This window comes from Phaseolus vulgaris, chromosome 3 (assembly GCF_000499845.2).
Source record: "Phaseolus vulgaris cultivar G19833 chromosome 3, P. vulgaris v2.0, whole genome shotgun sequence".
Classification (NCBI taxonomy): Eukaryota; Viridiplantae; Streptophyta; class Magnoliopsida; order Fabales; family Fabaceae; genus Phaseolus; species Phaseolus vulgaris.
The window spans coordinates 50,236,156-50,255,027 of record NC_023757.2 but is presented as its reverse complement, the minus strand read 5'-3'; the positions used below and the strand labels follow the sequence as shown (position 1 = coordinate 50,255,027).

General features: G+C 28.8%; 1 protein-coding gene across 1 annotated transcript; it reads right to left on the bottom strand.

Moving 5' to 3' along the window:
* Positions 1-597: 597 nt before the first annotated feature.
* Positions 598-2,007, bottom strand: LOC137808473 (thaumatin-like protein 1). Its single transcript, XM_068609601.1, has 3 exons — positions 1,856-2,007; positions 996-1,680; positions 598-902 (listed from the first exon to the last, which is right to left on the bottom strand). Exons 1-3 carry the CDS (start codon positions 1,968-1,970, stop codon positions 725-727), a joined length of 978 nt encoding a protein of 325 aa, XP_068465702.1. The 5' UTR covers positions 1,971-2,007; the 3' UTR covers positions 598-724.
* Between the last annotated feature and the right edge of the window lie 16,865 nt (positions 2,008-18,872).

Genomic DNA, 18,872 nt, shown 5'->3' with positions numbered 1-18,872 from the left:
CATCAAATCTACAAATATCTTCCATCTTCTTAACCATTCATAAAGACTCAAATCATTTTTAAATTTTACTTCCACAAGGCTATTACTCATCATCTTCCATTCACCAATTATTGGCTTTTGGTTGGGGTCTTTGATTTTTATCTTGTTGAGAAATTGAGAAATGCAAACACACAACTTGATAAATTAAAATAAGTTTAAAATTGTATCTATGATATAAATAATTAATCCTTACTTAATCCTTGAATTAAAAAATGATACCTGGGAGAGAACAATTAGAATTAAATATAGTGTTGTTTTTGAATGGTGCATTATTTTGGAAGTGATAAAAAAAATGGAGAGTAGAGAGTGATGAGTCATGCATGTGTGACCTTTGCCTTTTGATTCTTCTCTTTGTTTGTCAGCTTTTCCTTTTCTTTCTTTGTGATGTGTTTCTGGTATTTCGTTACTAAGAGTGACTCAGAAAAATGATAATAGGGTTAAATTCCTACGTACTCTCCCACTACTACCATTTCATTCAAATCATCACTTTCTTCTTTACGTGTGTGTGGGGGCATCACCTTCATTCTCATTATTTTCAAATCAACAACAGCAACCACATAAACCAAAACACAAAAAATTAGAAAATTATTAAAATGCTTGTAATTTACATGGATTTCAACAATGATGATGCATTTTTACACCAATTAAAGAAGGAAGATATCATTGTGAAAAGGACAGAGAGAGTCTATGAGACTAAATAGGAAAGAATGAAAGTGACAGAAACAAAAAATGCAGAGTTGGAAGATGAAACTGGTTGTCTTCTGGTTGAATCTCCTGTGGCCAAATTGGCTATCCATGAACTAGTTGCTACTGCTGCCTGTTCTACTGATGATCCTGGCCCAGATTCCATCAAAGACTTCAAACTGCAAAACCCAACAATTTCATTGTTCTAATTGCATTTCTTGAGAATATATATTCATAATGTTTAATCCAAAGAACACGCAGTGAAAAAGTACCTTGGAGAAGAAGAGGGACAAAATGTGACAGTGTAATCCGCAGCGGTGCACGTGAAAGTGCTGGTAGCATCATCAAACGCGTAGCTATAAGATTTCGGGCACGCGTTCTTGAAAATCTCCGAGTACATCGAAGGCGCGCACACCGACGGTGAACTAAACGCGCCGCTGCAGCAGAACTCCGGTTTCCCGAACGCGCGACAGGCGCTCTGGCACGCGTCGCCGCCTTCCACCCTCAGCTCCGCTGGGCACCGTCGGTTCAGGTCCGCCCCGCAGCCGGTGGTGGCGCACAAGCCGGAGCCACCGCTGGCGTCCACCATCATCGGGAGGTTGTAGCCGTCGACAAGGCTCACGTCGTAGTAGTCTGGCGACCCGGACCCGAGCGTGAACTCGGCGAGCGTGGCAGGCGGCGTGGCGCCGTTTCCGTTGCAGAGCACCTCGCCGGAGCCGCAGTCGCCGGTGGCGCATGTTCCATGGCCCGAGTCGTCGAACTGGCAACCGGTTCTGCCCCAGAAACGCCCCGACCAACCCGGTGGCGCGTCGAAGGTGCGCGTGCTTCCCCTTTTGAGCTCGAAACCCGATGTTCCGAGATCCGGTTTTCCTAGAATCCCCGGCCACACTGTGTGGTCGCATTTGTTGACGAATGTGAATGTTGTCGCTGAAACTCCCATCCCTGCATGCCGCAAACCTTCCCAAACAGAACAACCTTTGTCAGAGGGTTTCTTTGTTTTCTCAATCAATGTTTTTAACATAATTCATTTCTCGAAATAAAATCAAATAAAACATATTTTTCCACTTAATGCTAGAAATTCAGATAATTTAGATGTTGAAAACTAAAGCATCATTGGAAATGGCATGTGTACCTATGAAAGCAAGGATAAGTAGAAAAACGATGGATTGATGAGATGAATGTGAGAAGGGAGACATGGTTTCTGTAAGTGTTATGATCACTCTCTTTTTCTGTGATGAAACAGCCATGGCTTCATATATCTGTGTCTATATATAAGCTCCACACACACTTATGGGATGAATCAAAGGAAAGGATGACGTCAATTTTCCACCTCACCTACTCTTCTTTATGTTTTTTTTTTTTTTATAAAAGTTTTTATGTTAGGCATCATTATGTAACTTGACATCTCAGCTACACTAACACCTCAAGTAACAACAATCATCTGTCATCACATGAAAAAAAGTATTATTAAAAAAAAAAAAAAAAAAAAAACAAAAATATGGAGGGACTATACCAAAACCCACATGTTAACAAAAACGATATATAGGTAGACTATACCTATTAATAAAGAATTCTAAAAATAGACTAGATGGAAGTCTGTTATACCAATGAAATTTCTTTATCCTTATTTCCTAATTCTCTCATCTTTCTTTTATTTCTTATTTTTTTTCATTAGTTAGAACCTAAATAGAAAGAGAAGCAAATTCTCGTATCATAGTAAAACTCAATCTCAAAATAACTGGAAAAACTAATAAAATCTTTATCTAAAGTTGTTCTTACCTAGGATAGGATGAACTATACTAAGAAGATTGTAAACTTTTTGAGTTGTTCTAATAAAGTGGAGGATCACATACTAAAAGATTATTTAACGTTAAAGTCAAAAAAATTATAGGTGATTTTGCAAGTAATTGAATAAAAATAAGATCATATTTAATTCATAAGAGAATGATGATATTTATAGACTTTTAGAGTTAAATAAAAGTGAAATAAAATGAGTTACCTGTATTTGAAAGTTAGAATCTAACATGAATAATTATTCTTTAACTATAAACTAAATTGACATAATTGTTTTAGCAATTTTTATCCACTGATATGATAGATACATTGTAGTAAAAAGGTAATTTAATTAAAAATATTTAACAATATATTATTTTATTTTTCTTAAGAAAATAATTATAACCTCAAATACTTACTATTTTCTTTATATTCTAAATATATATCATAAAAAATATTATTAAAATATAAATACAAATATAATATTTTTTACTTAATTATATATTTTTAAATGTTAAGTTCTATAAATTTAAAATTTAATTTAATCTTAGCATCATATAACTATGAAATTATAGTTTAGTATAGTCATATATATTATTTAATTATTATAATATTTTTATTAATAATCAAATTCAGTACTTGTATTAAATATTAAAGCATCGTCATAATTAGTCCGAATTTAAAAATATTTAAAATAAAAGAAGTCAAACAGTTGTGTTAGTTAAAAAAGTATGGTGAATCTAAATGGGTTTTTTTTATGTTGATTGTGGATAAGGTTACTAAGTATGGTGGAAGTTCTTGAAGTGACTTGTACACCATTTTCCCCATACACTGTTAAGTCTTCCAATGAGTTTTTTTTTAAGTGCCTTTTATTCTATAAAATTAACTTTAATTCATATTTAGCTTAAAGTGACATCATTTAAGTTTAAATATGCTATTTCATAAAAACGTTTAAAGTGACAATTAATATAAAATTTGAATTCAAAATAAATTTTATACTCCTTTTACTAAAAGTTAATTTATAAAGTAAGTTTTTTTTGTATTGAAACGGCTGCACATTCACGAGGCATATCTCACACAAAAATAATTATTAGTAGTATGTTATCACTTGTCTTTTAATATAATTTTACATTTTGTTAAATACTACTGCATTTATGTTTATATTATTTATTTGTGAACTCTTAACCTTTTCATTTTCTCATAACTATTTTCTCAAAACTATTATTTTTTTCTTTCTAAAACTTTTATTACTTATTTGTGGAAAAAATATAAAAGGAGGATTGAATTTTGTTTTTTAATTTTTTGAATTTAAGGACTTTTTTTAAAAATATTTTTTTGGATAAATACTTCATCTTGAAAAAAAGGGATAAAGATTTTTATTTAGATTCATTTCAATCACTTAAATTACAAACTCAAATATTCTTTTTACTTGTGTGTATTAAGATTTTGTACTCACTTCTAAAAAAATAAGAAAGATTGTTACAAAAATACGAATATAAAATATAAGTACAAGTTACATACTTAAAGTACTTTGGAGCATATAAATTTTTTTTTTAAAAAAATGAATAAAATTGCAAAAAAAAAAAACGTGTTAAAAAAATTTCCTACATATATCTTATTAAAAAAATTATATTCTAATTGAATCACTTTTATGTTAAAAAAATAATTACATCAAATTCCAACATTTCAAATTAATTTATCATGTACTTCTTGAATTTTCTAAACATGGCACACAACCTAGTAAATATATTATCATCAATGTATAAGCATACTAGAAGTATTTTTTTTTCTTTTTCATTTGTCTAATGTATGTTTATAAAGACATTTCACAAATTCAATATTTAGAAAACAAGTCTGAGTGCAATTATACTAGGCCTTAGGGCTTACTTTAGTCCATAAAAAAACTTTTTTAATTTATAAATATTATTTATGTGTCCAACCTTAACCTATTCAGGGGTTAATAAATATCTATCCTTCTAAATATTCATGTGAGAATGTTGATTTGACATCTATCTGGAAGATTGATAGGAATTTTGTACGCTTAATGCAATCACCAAATTGTGTCATGTCTTACCATGGGAGAAAACACTTATGTATAATCAATCATGTACCACTAATTGTATCATTTTTCTACCAAGCTTACTTTATGCTTGTTCATACCACCATCTTTGTTTAATTTTGTTTTGAAAATCCATTTTATACCAATGATTTTTTTTAACTTTAGGTATATCATATAGCTCCCAAAGTCTTAATATTTTCAAAATGGAATTGATTACATCATCCATAGTTTGTCTCTATTTTTCTTCTTTGACTATAGTCTAAAAAATTGTAGTATCACAATATGCAAACAAAGTAAGATAGTACAATTTGTATACTTTTGCCTGTTCACTAACACCAAAAAAAATGCATTTCTTTTTTTTTTGTCACCAAACATACTTCTCTTCTAATATGGAATATGGTTATAAGCAACATGCCCAAAAATTCTGAAATAATCTCTGTCTGATTTCCTCCTACTCCAAGTCTCTTTAAATGTCAGGTTTTGAACAACAAAAATGATGTTTTTATTTAAAATACTAACACTTTTTAGTCAAAATTTATTTGGAACTTACCTTTATAATAATAACAAATGTCTCACCATGTTAAGAATTATTTTATTTTTCATCTATTTATGAACTTTAATCCCCCAAAAATTCAAATTTCCATAATGATAATGCCAAAATCACCAGATTGAATACTTTCAATCTTTAAAGGAAAAAGTCGATCTAAGCTCATTTTTACAACAAAATAGCATTATGTACGTAAATTCATATATCAGTTTCCCAGTCTTGAATATAGGGTTTCAGTTCAATCAAAGAGAATAAAATTCTACGTCTAATCTTTAATTTGATTTCGCTCTTATTTTAGCAATGTTAGAGTAAATTGTAATTTGTGTAGTTAAAAAGTTCCAAAACACATAATTAAATAATTATCCAAACTAATTTAAAACTACCAAATTAAATGGTAGTATAACTAAAATGACTTAATTAAATTTGAGCTGGAAAATAGAGATTCCTTTTCTTCGGCTTTTTGGAAAAAAAGGAAGAGACATTACCAATAAATTTGATTTGATGAGTAAAAGAAAGATGAACTATTTCTTTCAGACCCTATATTTCCAAAAGTAATTTTTTCTTTAAAATCACATGAAAATTCACTTTTTTTGGCTCTTTTCCTTTTTGAAACGATTAAATATCACTTTCCATTTTAAGAAAAAAGAACATTGCAAATACTTGTTAGTTGGCAGAAAAAGAAAGTGATGAGAGGGTGAAAAAGTTAAATTGAATGATAAATATTATGAAAAACCAATACTGTGGTGTTGACACATAATTGGTAGGGCGGCATAAAAATGCACCACGTGTCGACTAAAACCCTACTACGTGTCCCTTTCATTATTAATTCCATCATTCTTGACCTTACCTTGGAGAAGACAAGACAACATATGTTACAACTAATTAACATGCAACATCGTTTTGGGTGGTGCCAAGCCTTCTTAATTAGGTCACTTAATTTGGTTTCACACTAAAAAAGGAAACTATAACCTCCCACTACCATGTCTTGTAACAAATGTTTATTATCCACACATTCAAAGTCATTGTTTAAAACTAGTCATTGCCAACCAAAACCATCTTAAAGAGTTTCATCAATCCAATAAGCATAGATGTTAATTCTCTTTTTATTTGCTTTGCCTTTCATTCTTATTTTTTAAAGCTAAATGCTTTTCTTAGGTCATGGATCTGACCCGATGTTTGGTCATTTATGGTCGTTTTTCGATATGTGTATCTAATATTATGAGGGAGCACAAGTCAATGGATTTCAATCAATTAGACGTAATCATGTTTAATGACTCAATTAAAACAGAATCATGATTAAAGGCAAAGAGGTTACAATTTAGTCTATATATACCTGATTATGCTCTACAGAAAAGGAACACATCATCTAATATAATCTAATAAACAACACATGAGTACTCTTAACTCATATTCTACCTTATACTCATTATAATTTTGTATTCTCACTGACTTAAGCGTCAGAGTATCATCACGGGAGAAGAGTGTCATCACGGGAGAACTCCTCATTTTCCAAAGGTTGAATCACTAGAGCTTGAATAGAGAGACCATCGCTAGGAGCACATTCAGATTGAGTTGGCTAGAACAACTTTCCTTTTTATGATAAAATTAAATGTTTAACAAAATTATTTCTTCCTTTGGTTAAATCGCATTGTGGCATCCACCACACAAACATTTTTCAAAACATGAATGTTAATATTCAATTTTAACTTCTACATTAGGCAAATGAATAGCATATAGCCAATTCATAATTCGCATTTTGTATTAACTCATATAGTCTAACGTTTTTATTATTGCTCAAATATGTTGATCACATCTTTTCATTAGATTTATACAAAATGGATTATAAAGCTGGCTACTTTTAAAATAAAAGAAAACAAATAATTTTATATAAATATTATTAAAAAAAATATTAAATATAAACAATTTTAGAGACAAAAAATAATTAGTTACTATATCGACTAAATTAAATACTAAAAAAAGTTGGTATGTAAATTAGTTTATAATATTGATAAATGGTTTATAAATTAGTATCTAGGTTTTAGTTGCCAATTAGATTTTAAATTTGTTACCTAAAACCTTGATAGCTAATTAGATATCAATTTACAAACTATTTATCAATAATAAAAACGTATACCAATAATTCATTTAGTCTCTAAAATAATATATAATTTAATAAATATAGCCAACTACTTATTTTTTATTTCTATTTAAGAATTTTTCAATATATATATATATATATTTAACTCTTTCTATCTTTAAATACTCCATATGGTCTAGAGAGAAAACAAGACACTTTATAAGAAAGAGAAAATCTTAACAATCAAAGATAATTGAGCTACTTTCATGGCAAGATAATTATTAAATAAAAACTAATTTTAGAGACAAAAAATAATTAGTTGGTGACTAAATTAGAGATTATTTCAGAGATTAAAAAAATTATTGATTTTTAAATTAGTTTCTATTATTGATAAATATTTTATAAATTGGTATCTAATTAGCTACCAAAGTTTTTACTACCAAATTTAGAATTTAAATAATTGGTAGTTAAAACTTTGATAACTAATTAGATAACAATTTAAAAACTATTTATCTATAATAGAAACTAATTTAGAAATTAAATTATTTAATGATTTTTTAGTAATATCATTTGATAAATAATCTAATTTTTATCATTAAAACTCTATTTAACTCCTTTTCTTGAATATTTTTCTACCCTCATCAATGTTATTTTATCATTTTTTTTTTAATTTTTATGAATTCACCCTAAATATTGGTGGATTAATATATTCAATGTAACTTTTTGGAAAAGTGAAACAAGATCACCTTTGTTCATTTAACAATTTGGAATGAATTGGTCCTCTCTAATCATCTTGATCATATCAGTTGCTCTATCTTTATCTCTTCTATTACATTTTTAACAATAATTCTCATAATGTATAAATAGAAATGTGTGGGAGGTGTCCCTATGATCTCGTTGCCACATTTGTTTTGAAATGTCTTTTTTTTTTGTAAGAGTGGATCATATTAAGCTATTTTGCATTTACCATCTAAGTTCCACGCCAACATTCCATCAAATAATAAAAAGTTAGACACTAACAAATGGAACAAAATAAATACAAGAGAAATTAAGCTTTTTTGCATGCATATTAATTGGTTCATTGGCTACTTAAAAGATAAGTTGTTTTATTTTGAGTCACGTAAAAATATAGTTGCATAACCATAAACAAAGATCATGCCCACAAACAAGGGAGCAAGACGAATATTGTGTTTGCCACTACATTGCCCTAAATGCTGCCAATAATTTGTACCATAATGGAAACACAATGTGTATTAAACATCTACATATAAATACGAGTAACTATACCAACATCAAAATTCTTGTTGAAAATTATCATGCAATCAATCTAGGTAAAATATGCTAAAAATAAATATAGGTTGAGTTCAAGAAGGGTGAACTAAACGTTTAATTTTTTTTTTTTAAATATGGACTAGAATGAAAATCTTGTATAAAATCAATTGATTGAAATATTAAAATAATAAATTGAAACTAATTTTAATCCATAAGAATAAGAGATTTTAATCTGTTAATTTTATCATATTATTCAATTAATTGGTTAAACTTGACACAATAAATATTTAAAATTTTAGTATAAAAATGTAATGAGAGAGAACATGTGAAATACAAATATTTTTATATTAATTTACTCTTTTTCAGAGTTACATTCAATCTCTCAACTAGTTGAGATGTCACTTTAACAAAAAATATTTACAATAACAAGTTTCAACGGATTAAACATCTTTACATAACTTTATTCTCAACAGTTACACAAAATTCAAAAACATGATTATTGGATTTTTCATAAATTATTTACCTTCATAAACAAAAGTAAACAGACACAAAAGCAAAAAAACAAATATGAAGACATCTTCTCCAAAAGATTCATCATAATTATTTAATATAAATACAAACTTTAGCTTCAACTATCTCCAATAAAATATGTCATTTAAATTTATACATGAAAAAATGGTAAAATGTGAATTTAGTAGAATTGAATACTTTTTTATTACAATAAGAAAAAAAAAACTATTAATATAATAAGTTTAATTCTATTTAGAATTTAAGGTTTAAATTTTATGATGCGTGATGAGACTATTGCAACAAAAGTTTTGGTAACTATAAAAAGTAATAAAATCCATTTACAAGCAGAAGGTAAAAATAAGGTGGTTAGAAAAATGAGATAAAAAGAAAAAAAAATTGTTCCATCTTAATCGAAAGAGGCGTAACAATATGTTGTGGTGTGTGAACATTTGAAACTCTTGGCTGCAAGAACCTTCTAGGGTTAAGGAAAATAAAGGAAGCATTCACTTGTGTAATGTAAGGTTCAATACATTAATAGATTTATTAGAAAGTAGTAGGATGTGATAAATACAAATCATTTTTAAATTATTATATTAATTAAATTATATATTATTTTAAAAATTAATTTAATATTAACAAAATTTATAAATTAATATTTAATTAGCTATCAATTTAATTAGATATTAATGTTATTAATAATAAAAATTACTTTAAATATTAATAATTTTTAATCTTTTAATTTAATTAATATAATAATTAAATTTTGTATCATTATTTATATTTGACAAAAATATTACATAATATTTAGGAAATAATAAATGAAAACTTTTTATTGACATACTTTTGAAACCTTCTTTTTTTTTTAACCTTTTTGAGGTCACTGACACCAAATCTTACCTGCAATTTGTCTCTGAAAGTGGTCTAAAGAGATGTGAAAGTGAGTGTTTGATGTGTGCAAAACGCCAAAAATGACGTGGTTAAATTGAAATATGAGTGGATAACGATCGAGACATAACTAACCTAACATCTATTCACACCCTCACTACCAACACCATCTTAAATTACACCCGCAATCACTCTTCACCACTCTATGTTAAACCTAATCCATCTTCTTCTTCTTTTCAATTTCTTTTTTCACGTGAAGTTTGAAGATGTTGGGATAATATATTATGAGTGGTGACATGATAAACCCAACAAATACTCATTAGGATAAGATTAAAATGACTCTGATATCATATTACAAAGTAAACTTTAAGTCTAACTCAACCCTATGAAACCGGTTCATAAGGTTAAAGTTTACACTCACTTATATACAATGAGTTATTCTCATCTCTAATCGATGTGAAATCTCAAACACAAATCTCCAAGATATCTATATTTAACTGTTTAAATCCAACTCTTGCTGCATAATGCGACCCACCTAGGAAAAAACTCATCTAAAAAGGTGGAAACCTAAGTGATTATAATTTAATTTTGTAGTGTTGGGTGGTTTATATTTTAGCATTGTTGAAGGAAAATAGGTGAAGAAAAATGATAACCTCTTAAAGCTTATAAAGGAATTTAGAATATAAGAAGACTGTGGCAGGTTTTGGTTGAATTTAACGACAGTGTCGACGTATTCATCCTTCCATGATTCGCTTACATGTCGTGTAAAGTAGTGATGTGGTTCTGGATAAGATTTCTTTCTTCTTTTTTTTTTTTTAACTTTATTTTATCTCATCGTCGTCACACCCCTTTTCTTCTGGTTTTCCATGCACTCTTCATTCTTTAATAAAGATTTGCATCAGCAGCAGATCACCATGTTTTATGGCAAAACCCAAAAATGCTTTTTATAACCTAATGTTAGTTTATATGCATGTTCAAATGGAGATGAGGTCCACGCCGAAGAACAAGTTTATTAAATGATCAAAAAGAAACCAACGTAAAAGATGAAAAGCAGGGTCAAAGCAAAGGAAGGATATCAAAAGCTAAAAAGCATAAATGGAGGATATGGAAAAAGTTGCATGGATTTTTTTTATATTACCTTATCAAACAATTCTAAATATCATTACTAAAGTCACTTTAATCTCATTCTCCTTTTTATTCATACACGTTTTTACTCAAATATGTGATTATTTTCTTTCAATTCTGTATTCTAGCATATGTTTTTACCCTAATGTTTCAAGTTTTTTTGTTCTTGTAATTTATTCTCTTTCAATTCTGTAATCTAGCATATGTTTTTACCCGAATGTTTCAAAGTTTTTTTTTCTTATAAAGGAGGCTGATAGAGTAATGAACAATTGATTGTTTTCAGGAATGTATATGTAGAAGATTATACTATGTTTAAGTGAATTTCGGGTGTAATAAATATTATAATAACAACATATATTTATTTAAATTATGGTGCTTATTTATAACGTCTTGATAAACTCTATTAATATGATTGAAAGGATCTTTGACCTTAATTAAGGGATGCCACCGTTACAAACAACCAACAAAATAGTGTCGGCAATTAATAAGTTGACTATCGTGTGCATGAGAGTGATAAAATTGTGAAAGGTCTTTTTTTACTTTTTTAAGAAAGTAAAAGAGGTGAAAATAAATAAACGAGCTTTAAAAATGATTTAAAAGAAAAAGATTAAAAAAAGTAAAGAATATGACTAATCTCTGCAATTTCAAAAATATTATAATAATGCAATTGAAAGAGTGTAAAGTTATAGAGATACCTGTCACCCTAAACTCAATCATGCCAATTAAACACGATAAAGGAAACATTAACCCGAGCTAGACAATTCTACAGTCAAAGAGTAAATGACTAGTAGATTCCTCCTTTAACCTGCAAAAACAGCAAACTAAAACATCAGTCGTCACCCCTTGCCGTACCAAGTTGACTTTAGTAGCAATCTTGTTTTCCAACACCCTTTATGCCAGAACCTGGACCGCAGGCAAAACCTTAATACTCTAGAAAAAGTTGTACAATTTTGACAAATCCCTCACTATGTCCCCTTAAAACACTATAAGCCGATTTAACTGAGAATTCAGTAGACGTACCATCCCTCCAAACCCACGGGTCATCAAGTTGGTTCCTCTAAATTCTTCAAAAAGTTGGCCTACCTGAAACTTCTCCCATTCAAATAAATTTCTTCTCCACCCAAACTTCCAGTTCCACTCTCCTTCTTCCCAGACCCCACAACATTCCAACAACTTATCTTTATCCCCGTAAAGAGAGAACAACCTCGGAAATTTGTTTTTCAACTCTAAATTGCCCACCCATTTATCTTTCCAAAACCTAATTTCCTTTCCATTACCAATCTTATATATAGTGTTGGTGATGAATGAGATAGAAATTGTTGATAAACTTTGGAACTATTAATTAGTGTTTCGCAATATGGAGAGTGGTGATGAAAGTCAGGGAAGTAAATATATATAAGCACAAACTCAAGATATGTGTTTTATAGCTCACATTAATTCTTATATCTTTTATTATTGTACATTATGTTTATGTTTGTAGGTTGAATATGACTAAACTTTTAATTTTTAATTTATTGATATTATAAATATATAAGTATAAATTTAAATTTTATGTAATTATTTATTTTAATATATTATGTAATAAATAATAAAAGTGCTTTTTAATGATCATACTTCCAATAGATCTTTTGTTTGTATAAGATATTAAAATTTGAATAAAAAAGTTATTAATAATTTTCTAAATTTTGTTTCAATTGTTTTTAATTTATGATTGCAGAATAAAGTAAACCTATAACTCGGAAGTTGTTGTGCAAGATGAGTTTATTTAACTAGATGAGTTTGGGTCAATATTGAAATGGCCCATATTCTAGGGTAAATTTGTGGGCTAATTGTGTGTGTGGTAAGGCAGATTCTCCCTGCACCATATCATTTTGGACTGCACCCAATATATAAAAATAAAAAGACTAAAATATCCTTAATGAAATTAAAATTAGGGTTTAGATAATATGTGCACCCAACCTACACCCAACTCACCCAACAGCCTTGCACCCTTCATTCTTATTCTTGCTGTCATTGTGGCTGCCGGAACTCGAAGCAGCATTCAGTCACTGCAACGACAGCAAATGAAGCCACCGGAGAAGGAGATGAAGTCACCGGAAAAGGATTGAAGCCACCGACGAAGCCACCAACGAAGCCACCGGCGAAGCCATCAGAGAAGGATATTTGAGTTTTCAAGCTTTTGTGCGCTGCCTCACATTGATCACCGAAAAATTAAGGGTGCAAGGCTGTTGGGTGAGTTGGATATGGAATGGGTGCACATATTATCTAAACCCTAATTTTAATTTCATTAAAGATATTTTAGTCTTTTTATTTTTGTATATTGGATGCAGTCCAAAATGATATGGTGGAGGGAGAATCTGCCGTGTGGTAAATGAGTTATTGTGACAAATCACTATTTACAAATTGCTTCCCGCACCAATGTTTTTGAAACTGCACCTAATACCTTATGTGAAATGACAAAAATAATTTTCTTAATTTTTAAATAGAAGTGGGATGCAGGGCAAAATCCTTCTAACGAATACATTTTTAAACACGCTCGTTATTATTATATGAAATTCATGCAAAATCTACTAAATAATATGACTCCCTCTACTAAACTAATCTCGTTTATTATGTAATGAATTAATTTTACATAATATTTAGCATTAAAAACTGATTTTATAAAATTAAATTAGAGTTATAATAGAAGAAGACACACTCTTTCGATACCAATGCTAACAAACAAAGGCAATAAAGCACTCAAAATTCTTCTTGTACCTTTATATTTCTAATGATTTTTATTAAAGAGGTATTTTTTTCCATTACCAATCAATAAATGTTAGCACGATGCTAAATATTGAAGAGATGGTTTTAAAAATAAATTCATAATCATTGAATAAGACTATGCCGGATTATTAAAAGAAATACACCTTTTTCGAAAAAAAAATTAACCATATAAAAGTTAGGTTGATAATGGAAGAACTAAAAATTATATTTACAAGTGTTACGAATATATTTCATCCTACATTAAATATTTAAAACTTTTATTCGTATTTTTTAAACATTAATTTAAAAAATATATCATTTTCAAATCAAGAACCATTTTTAATATGGAAAAATAAAGAATTGATTACGAACCATTTTTCCATTTTTAATAATGGAAAAATATTCTTAACATTAAGGTTTTCTTTGTCCACCAACTATTATGTCATTATGCATTAGTAAAAAAAAAAATATTAAAAAGATAATGATACATTCACAACTCATTTTTTTTATACAACTATATTATAACTCTTAATACTATTATTTTAATATTTTTCATATTATTTTAATATTTTTCATATCATTTAATTTTAAAGTTACCATAACTCTAAGAACATAACTCTTAAGAGTTGTCAAATATATTTTTCCATTTTTGTCCATGTTGAAAATTGTAACTGAGAAGTGAAGGGAATATAAACTCTGATTCTGATTCTGGTGTGTTTTTTTGGTAAAGATTTTTTAATTATTTTCATATATAATAAGCTCTTGATCCAAGGAACCTATTATAAAATAATGGTAGAGTATGTGTATGAGAGGAAAAGAAGTAATCTGACAAAGAATTTAGGAACAAAGATTGAGATTCAGGTGTTTCAGTTTTCATGTGACTTATTATTATGTCTCATCACATGCTCCTACTAGGAATGCCATCAAAACGGAATAATTGCTTTTAAAGCTTATGGTTAAAGAAATGAGATCTTCTGCATCTTCCGAAAGTAGTTCTACTACAACATATTAAATAACAGAAAAAATATTCTTTAGACCATTTTATTAATTAATATCAAAATAAGTCAAATTAAAGGTGTATGATCATACAGAGTTCGACTCCTACAAAATCTGAGACTATATTAAACTTACTATAAGAAACTTATATAATTTCTTGTTAAACTTCTACATTTAAATTAATATTTTATTCTTATGTCATTTTAATCCTTAAAGAAATAAATAAGTTTTTTCATTTTTGTCCGTGTTAAATAGTTATTGTAAAATATTGACTATTACTGAGTTTTGTCCTTGTTGTTTTATTCATATTTAAGAACTAAGATCAAAACAATCAAGTTCAAGAGAGTTATTCAACACATTTAGATAGTGAACGAATAAAATTTTTAAAACAAGTAATACAATACTTTCTAGGGACTAAACCCGATAACAATTTTATGGAGACTAAAAAATGTGTATATTAAAGAAATAAATATAATAGTAAAAATTAGACTTAAATAAATTAAGTCATATGTTTTAAGTATTTAATAAAAAAATCATCGAATATTTAATCATTTATAAAATATTGACTTAAGTATAAGAAAAAGTATTTATTTATATTTTTTTCCTAATATTATGTTGACTCGTTTAACTAAGTTCTATAATATTTTTAGATTTTTAAACAAATTTAACTTTTTTTTCATCGTAAGAAATTATATGTTTTTATCATATATTGACTATCTTGTCAGTATACATAATAAAAAGAGACTTGAAACATATTATTTTCTAACACTCTAAATTATATGACATGTATTTCAACTTAACATGCACATAAATAATAAAATTGATGAAAATAACATTAAATGAAATAAATAAAAATTAATTCATTAGGTATCTAATCTAAAAAGATTAAATACCCAAAATAAAATCATTTGTATATTAAATATCAGAAAGTTATTTAAGTCTAAAAATCAAATATGAATTTCCAATTTTTTGTTTTTTTAGGTGAGAAATTATCTAAATTTAAATAATTAAATTATTGAAATTTAAATAATTAAATTATTGAAATTTAAATAATTAAATTATTCTCATAAATTCTTAGAATTTCATTTGTCTTTCCAAATTTTGTATCCAAATAATACATTTTGTTATAAAAAAAATGAATTCCTTATAAGAATGAATTACCCCTTACAAAGTTTTTCATCCAAACACAAAGAAAAATAAGATGCAATTGTACATAATTGAGAAGAGGAGTTAGTCTAATCTATCCATAAATTGTATGCATTCATTAAATGCACCACATATGATTTTTTCCAATAATAAAATTCTCCAAGATTATTTTTTTAAGTAAAGGAACTCGTTAAGAAAATACCTTGGTAGGTCTGGATATAAGTGAATAGTCACTTTACTTTTTATTATTAAACACACCCATGAATACAGAAAATAATAATAGTAAACAATAATAAATATAACTAATAAATTTAACGAATTTTTTAATAGTATTAAATGATCGTAACATAAGTCTTAATCTTCTATAATTTTTTTCCCGTGTACAAAACTAAAATATAGGCTTTGATTTATTTATTTTTGATAAATAACCATTTTCGTCCCTGAAAGTGTGTGGTGCTATAAGTTTAGTCCCTGAAAATAACAATTATCGAATAGTCTCAAATTTGAAAAAAGGCACTTAATTTAATTATGTTAAAAAACTGCATCAAGGTTAATGATTCTGCACGGGTGACACTGTCATATCAAAGTGATGTGTTGCTTGAACACATTAACATGCCACATTTGACGATAAAATTGAAATTGTTTTGTCAGGTGAATTTGATGTCAAACACTAACCCTCTAATCAACCTAAAAAACTCACTTTCCATATCATAACTAATTTCTTCATCGAGCTTTGAATCTTCCTCCAATGACCCAAAACAGCAAAATCATTAAGATTTTGATTATATAAATAAACAGTGGTAGAAGCAGACAAAGCACCAGGGGATTGAGTTTTCATCCTTTAACTCTTCATTGAGTCTTCCAATGAGTTTTCTCAAGCTTTATCTCTTGAAAGAGTAAAAAATCAAATGCTATCAATTTAGTTCATGGAAGTATGTTTAATCCTTAGTGTGTGACACCAAATTCACCTCCCGAAGTTAATAAATCTCCCCGAAGTTAATAAATCTCAACTTTGTATCTTAATGAGTTAATAAATCTCAACTTTGTATCAATTTAATGACTTATAACCATGATATATCATGTACATAACCAACACATCTGACCTAACCAACACATCTGACATTAAGGTGACAAATTTTCAGGGACAGAAGATCATTTATCATTGTTTTCATAAATTTCAATAATAAAGTTACTTTGCAATTAACATCTATCAATGCATGCGAATTGTACAAAAAATAAAGGCATGGTAGGAGAAGTTTGGTAGCCATAATTTGCGTCGGGGTTAAGGTTAACACTCCATCCAAATCAATAAAAAAATTGAGCACGAGCCCTTTTTTTTGGCGAACATTCCTTGATTAGATTTTAAGGAAAAGAGTAAACACCAATTGATATTAATAAACGATTCTACCAGAAAACTTTGTGCTGTGAACTTGATTTTGGTTCACTTCTCAACCCAGTCCATAGTCTTTTGTCTCTGGTACAATGGACTAAAGTATACATGATAAGACAAACAAAATATTAGACTTCTTTTTACGCTTGACACGAATTTTTCAACTACAACCACATAATTGAGAATTGCAAGTGACATCATCCGCAAGTAATGGTTGTTTTCAATAATAACGTCTCCTACAGTTGCTAGCAACCACCGACCAAGTACAAGCAACAACAGTGAACCATGTACGATCCCAAGATGAAATGAAATCAACACAGTATGTCGGTGCCACTCAAGGTTGAGAAAACAAAAGGCGTTCACTCCAGAAATTTTGACAAGGTATAGACATCACAAAAATGCTGCCGCAACAGTTCTTGCACCAAGGCTCTTGACCACAGTTTTTCTCATCACCTCTAACAAATTATTATAACATTCATATAATCACATCTCAATCCAATTGAATCGATTGCTCAAAATTTGATTTGGTTTTGATTAGATTTAGGGTAAAAAAAGTCAACCTGACCCAGACAAGCATGATCGGTTTGAAAACTATTTTAGATCACAAGCAGTGACACCATTAGCTTGTGAAAAAGAAATACAAAAATATACATGCTTTGCAATTCGCTTCTACAGGTATTGCAATTATCATCTTAGATTCCGCAAGGGCACAAAACATTGATAGTTTCCCAAGATTTTGCCCCTATAAGACTAACTTGGTCACAACAAGCCCAACCAAATGTATAGGATGTATGTTTGAATCGAAAAGCTAAGTTCCTAAACAAACTTCCCTTGAAGATTCGAGAAATGCTAACTGATAGCTAATGAAACAAAATCAATTAGAAAAGAACTAGGGTGTATGTTTGAATCGAAAAGCTGAGTTCTAACTAAACAAACTTCCCTTGAAGATTCGAAAAATGCTGAACACTCTTTATTATTGAGTGAAAATCATAAACTTCGTACTTTAATAAATTTTATTTATTAGTAAGAGCGTGTTATTGTTAACACTCCTCAAGTTTTAAAATTTCATGGGTATAAAGTTCAAAAGAGGGATTAAGAGAATACCCTGTTAAAAACAGGATAAAATTAGGCCAGTAGAAGTGGTGCAAATATCCAAATCTAGTAAAAAAAAACTCATAAGAAATGCATTTTAATGTCTCTAAAGAAGCTCAAATATTTAACAGCCAAGTAACCGCTTAATCCAGCAACATGTTGATAGACATTCAGGGGAAGGCTGATATGCAAACCAAATAACAGTTATCTCACTGCCATTCTATTTAATGCATATAAGGACTGAAACAGTAAGCAATCTAAAAACGGTGATAAGGTTTCTGATCAAATTAGTAAACTTAAGGTAAATGTGGAAATTTATGTGATACTCTCTGGAAGTCTACTTCTCATGTTTCCAAGACTAATCAGATTGGGATATCCAGTTAACCAAATACAATCATGAATCTTAATCTCCATTCAATCATTACTCCTGTAATTGCAATTCAATCAAAATTAATGCTCGCAAGAATCAACGAACAAATCCAAACACACAAGACAAAAACATGAATCTTTGAGAAGGGCAACACTCCGCATC

Excerpts from the sequence above, each read along its gene's own strand:
- LOC137808473 (XM_068609601.1), bottom strand. The coding sequence starts at position 1,970 with ATGGCTGTTTCATCACAGAAAAAGAGAGTGATCATAACACTTACAGAA. Across the intron at positions 1,681-1,855 it reads ACTTATCCTTGCTTTCATAG|GTTTGCGGCATGCAGGGATG; the intron begins GTACACATGCCA and ends CTGTTTGGGAAG. Across the intron at positions 903-995 it reads TGTCCCTCTTCTTCTCCAAG|TTTGAAGTCTTTGATGGAAT; the intron begins GTACTTTTTCAC and ends TGGGTTTTGCAG.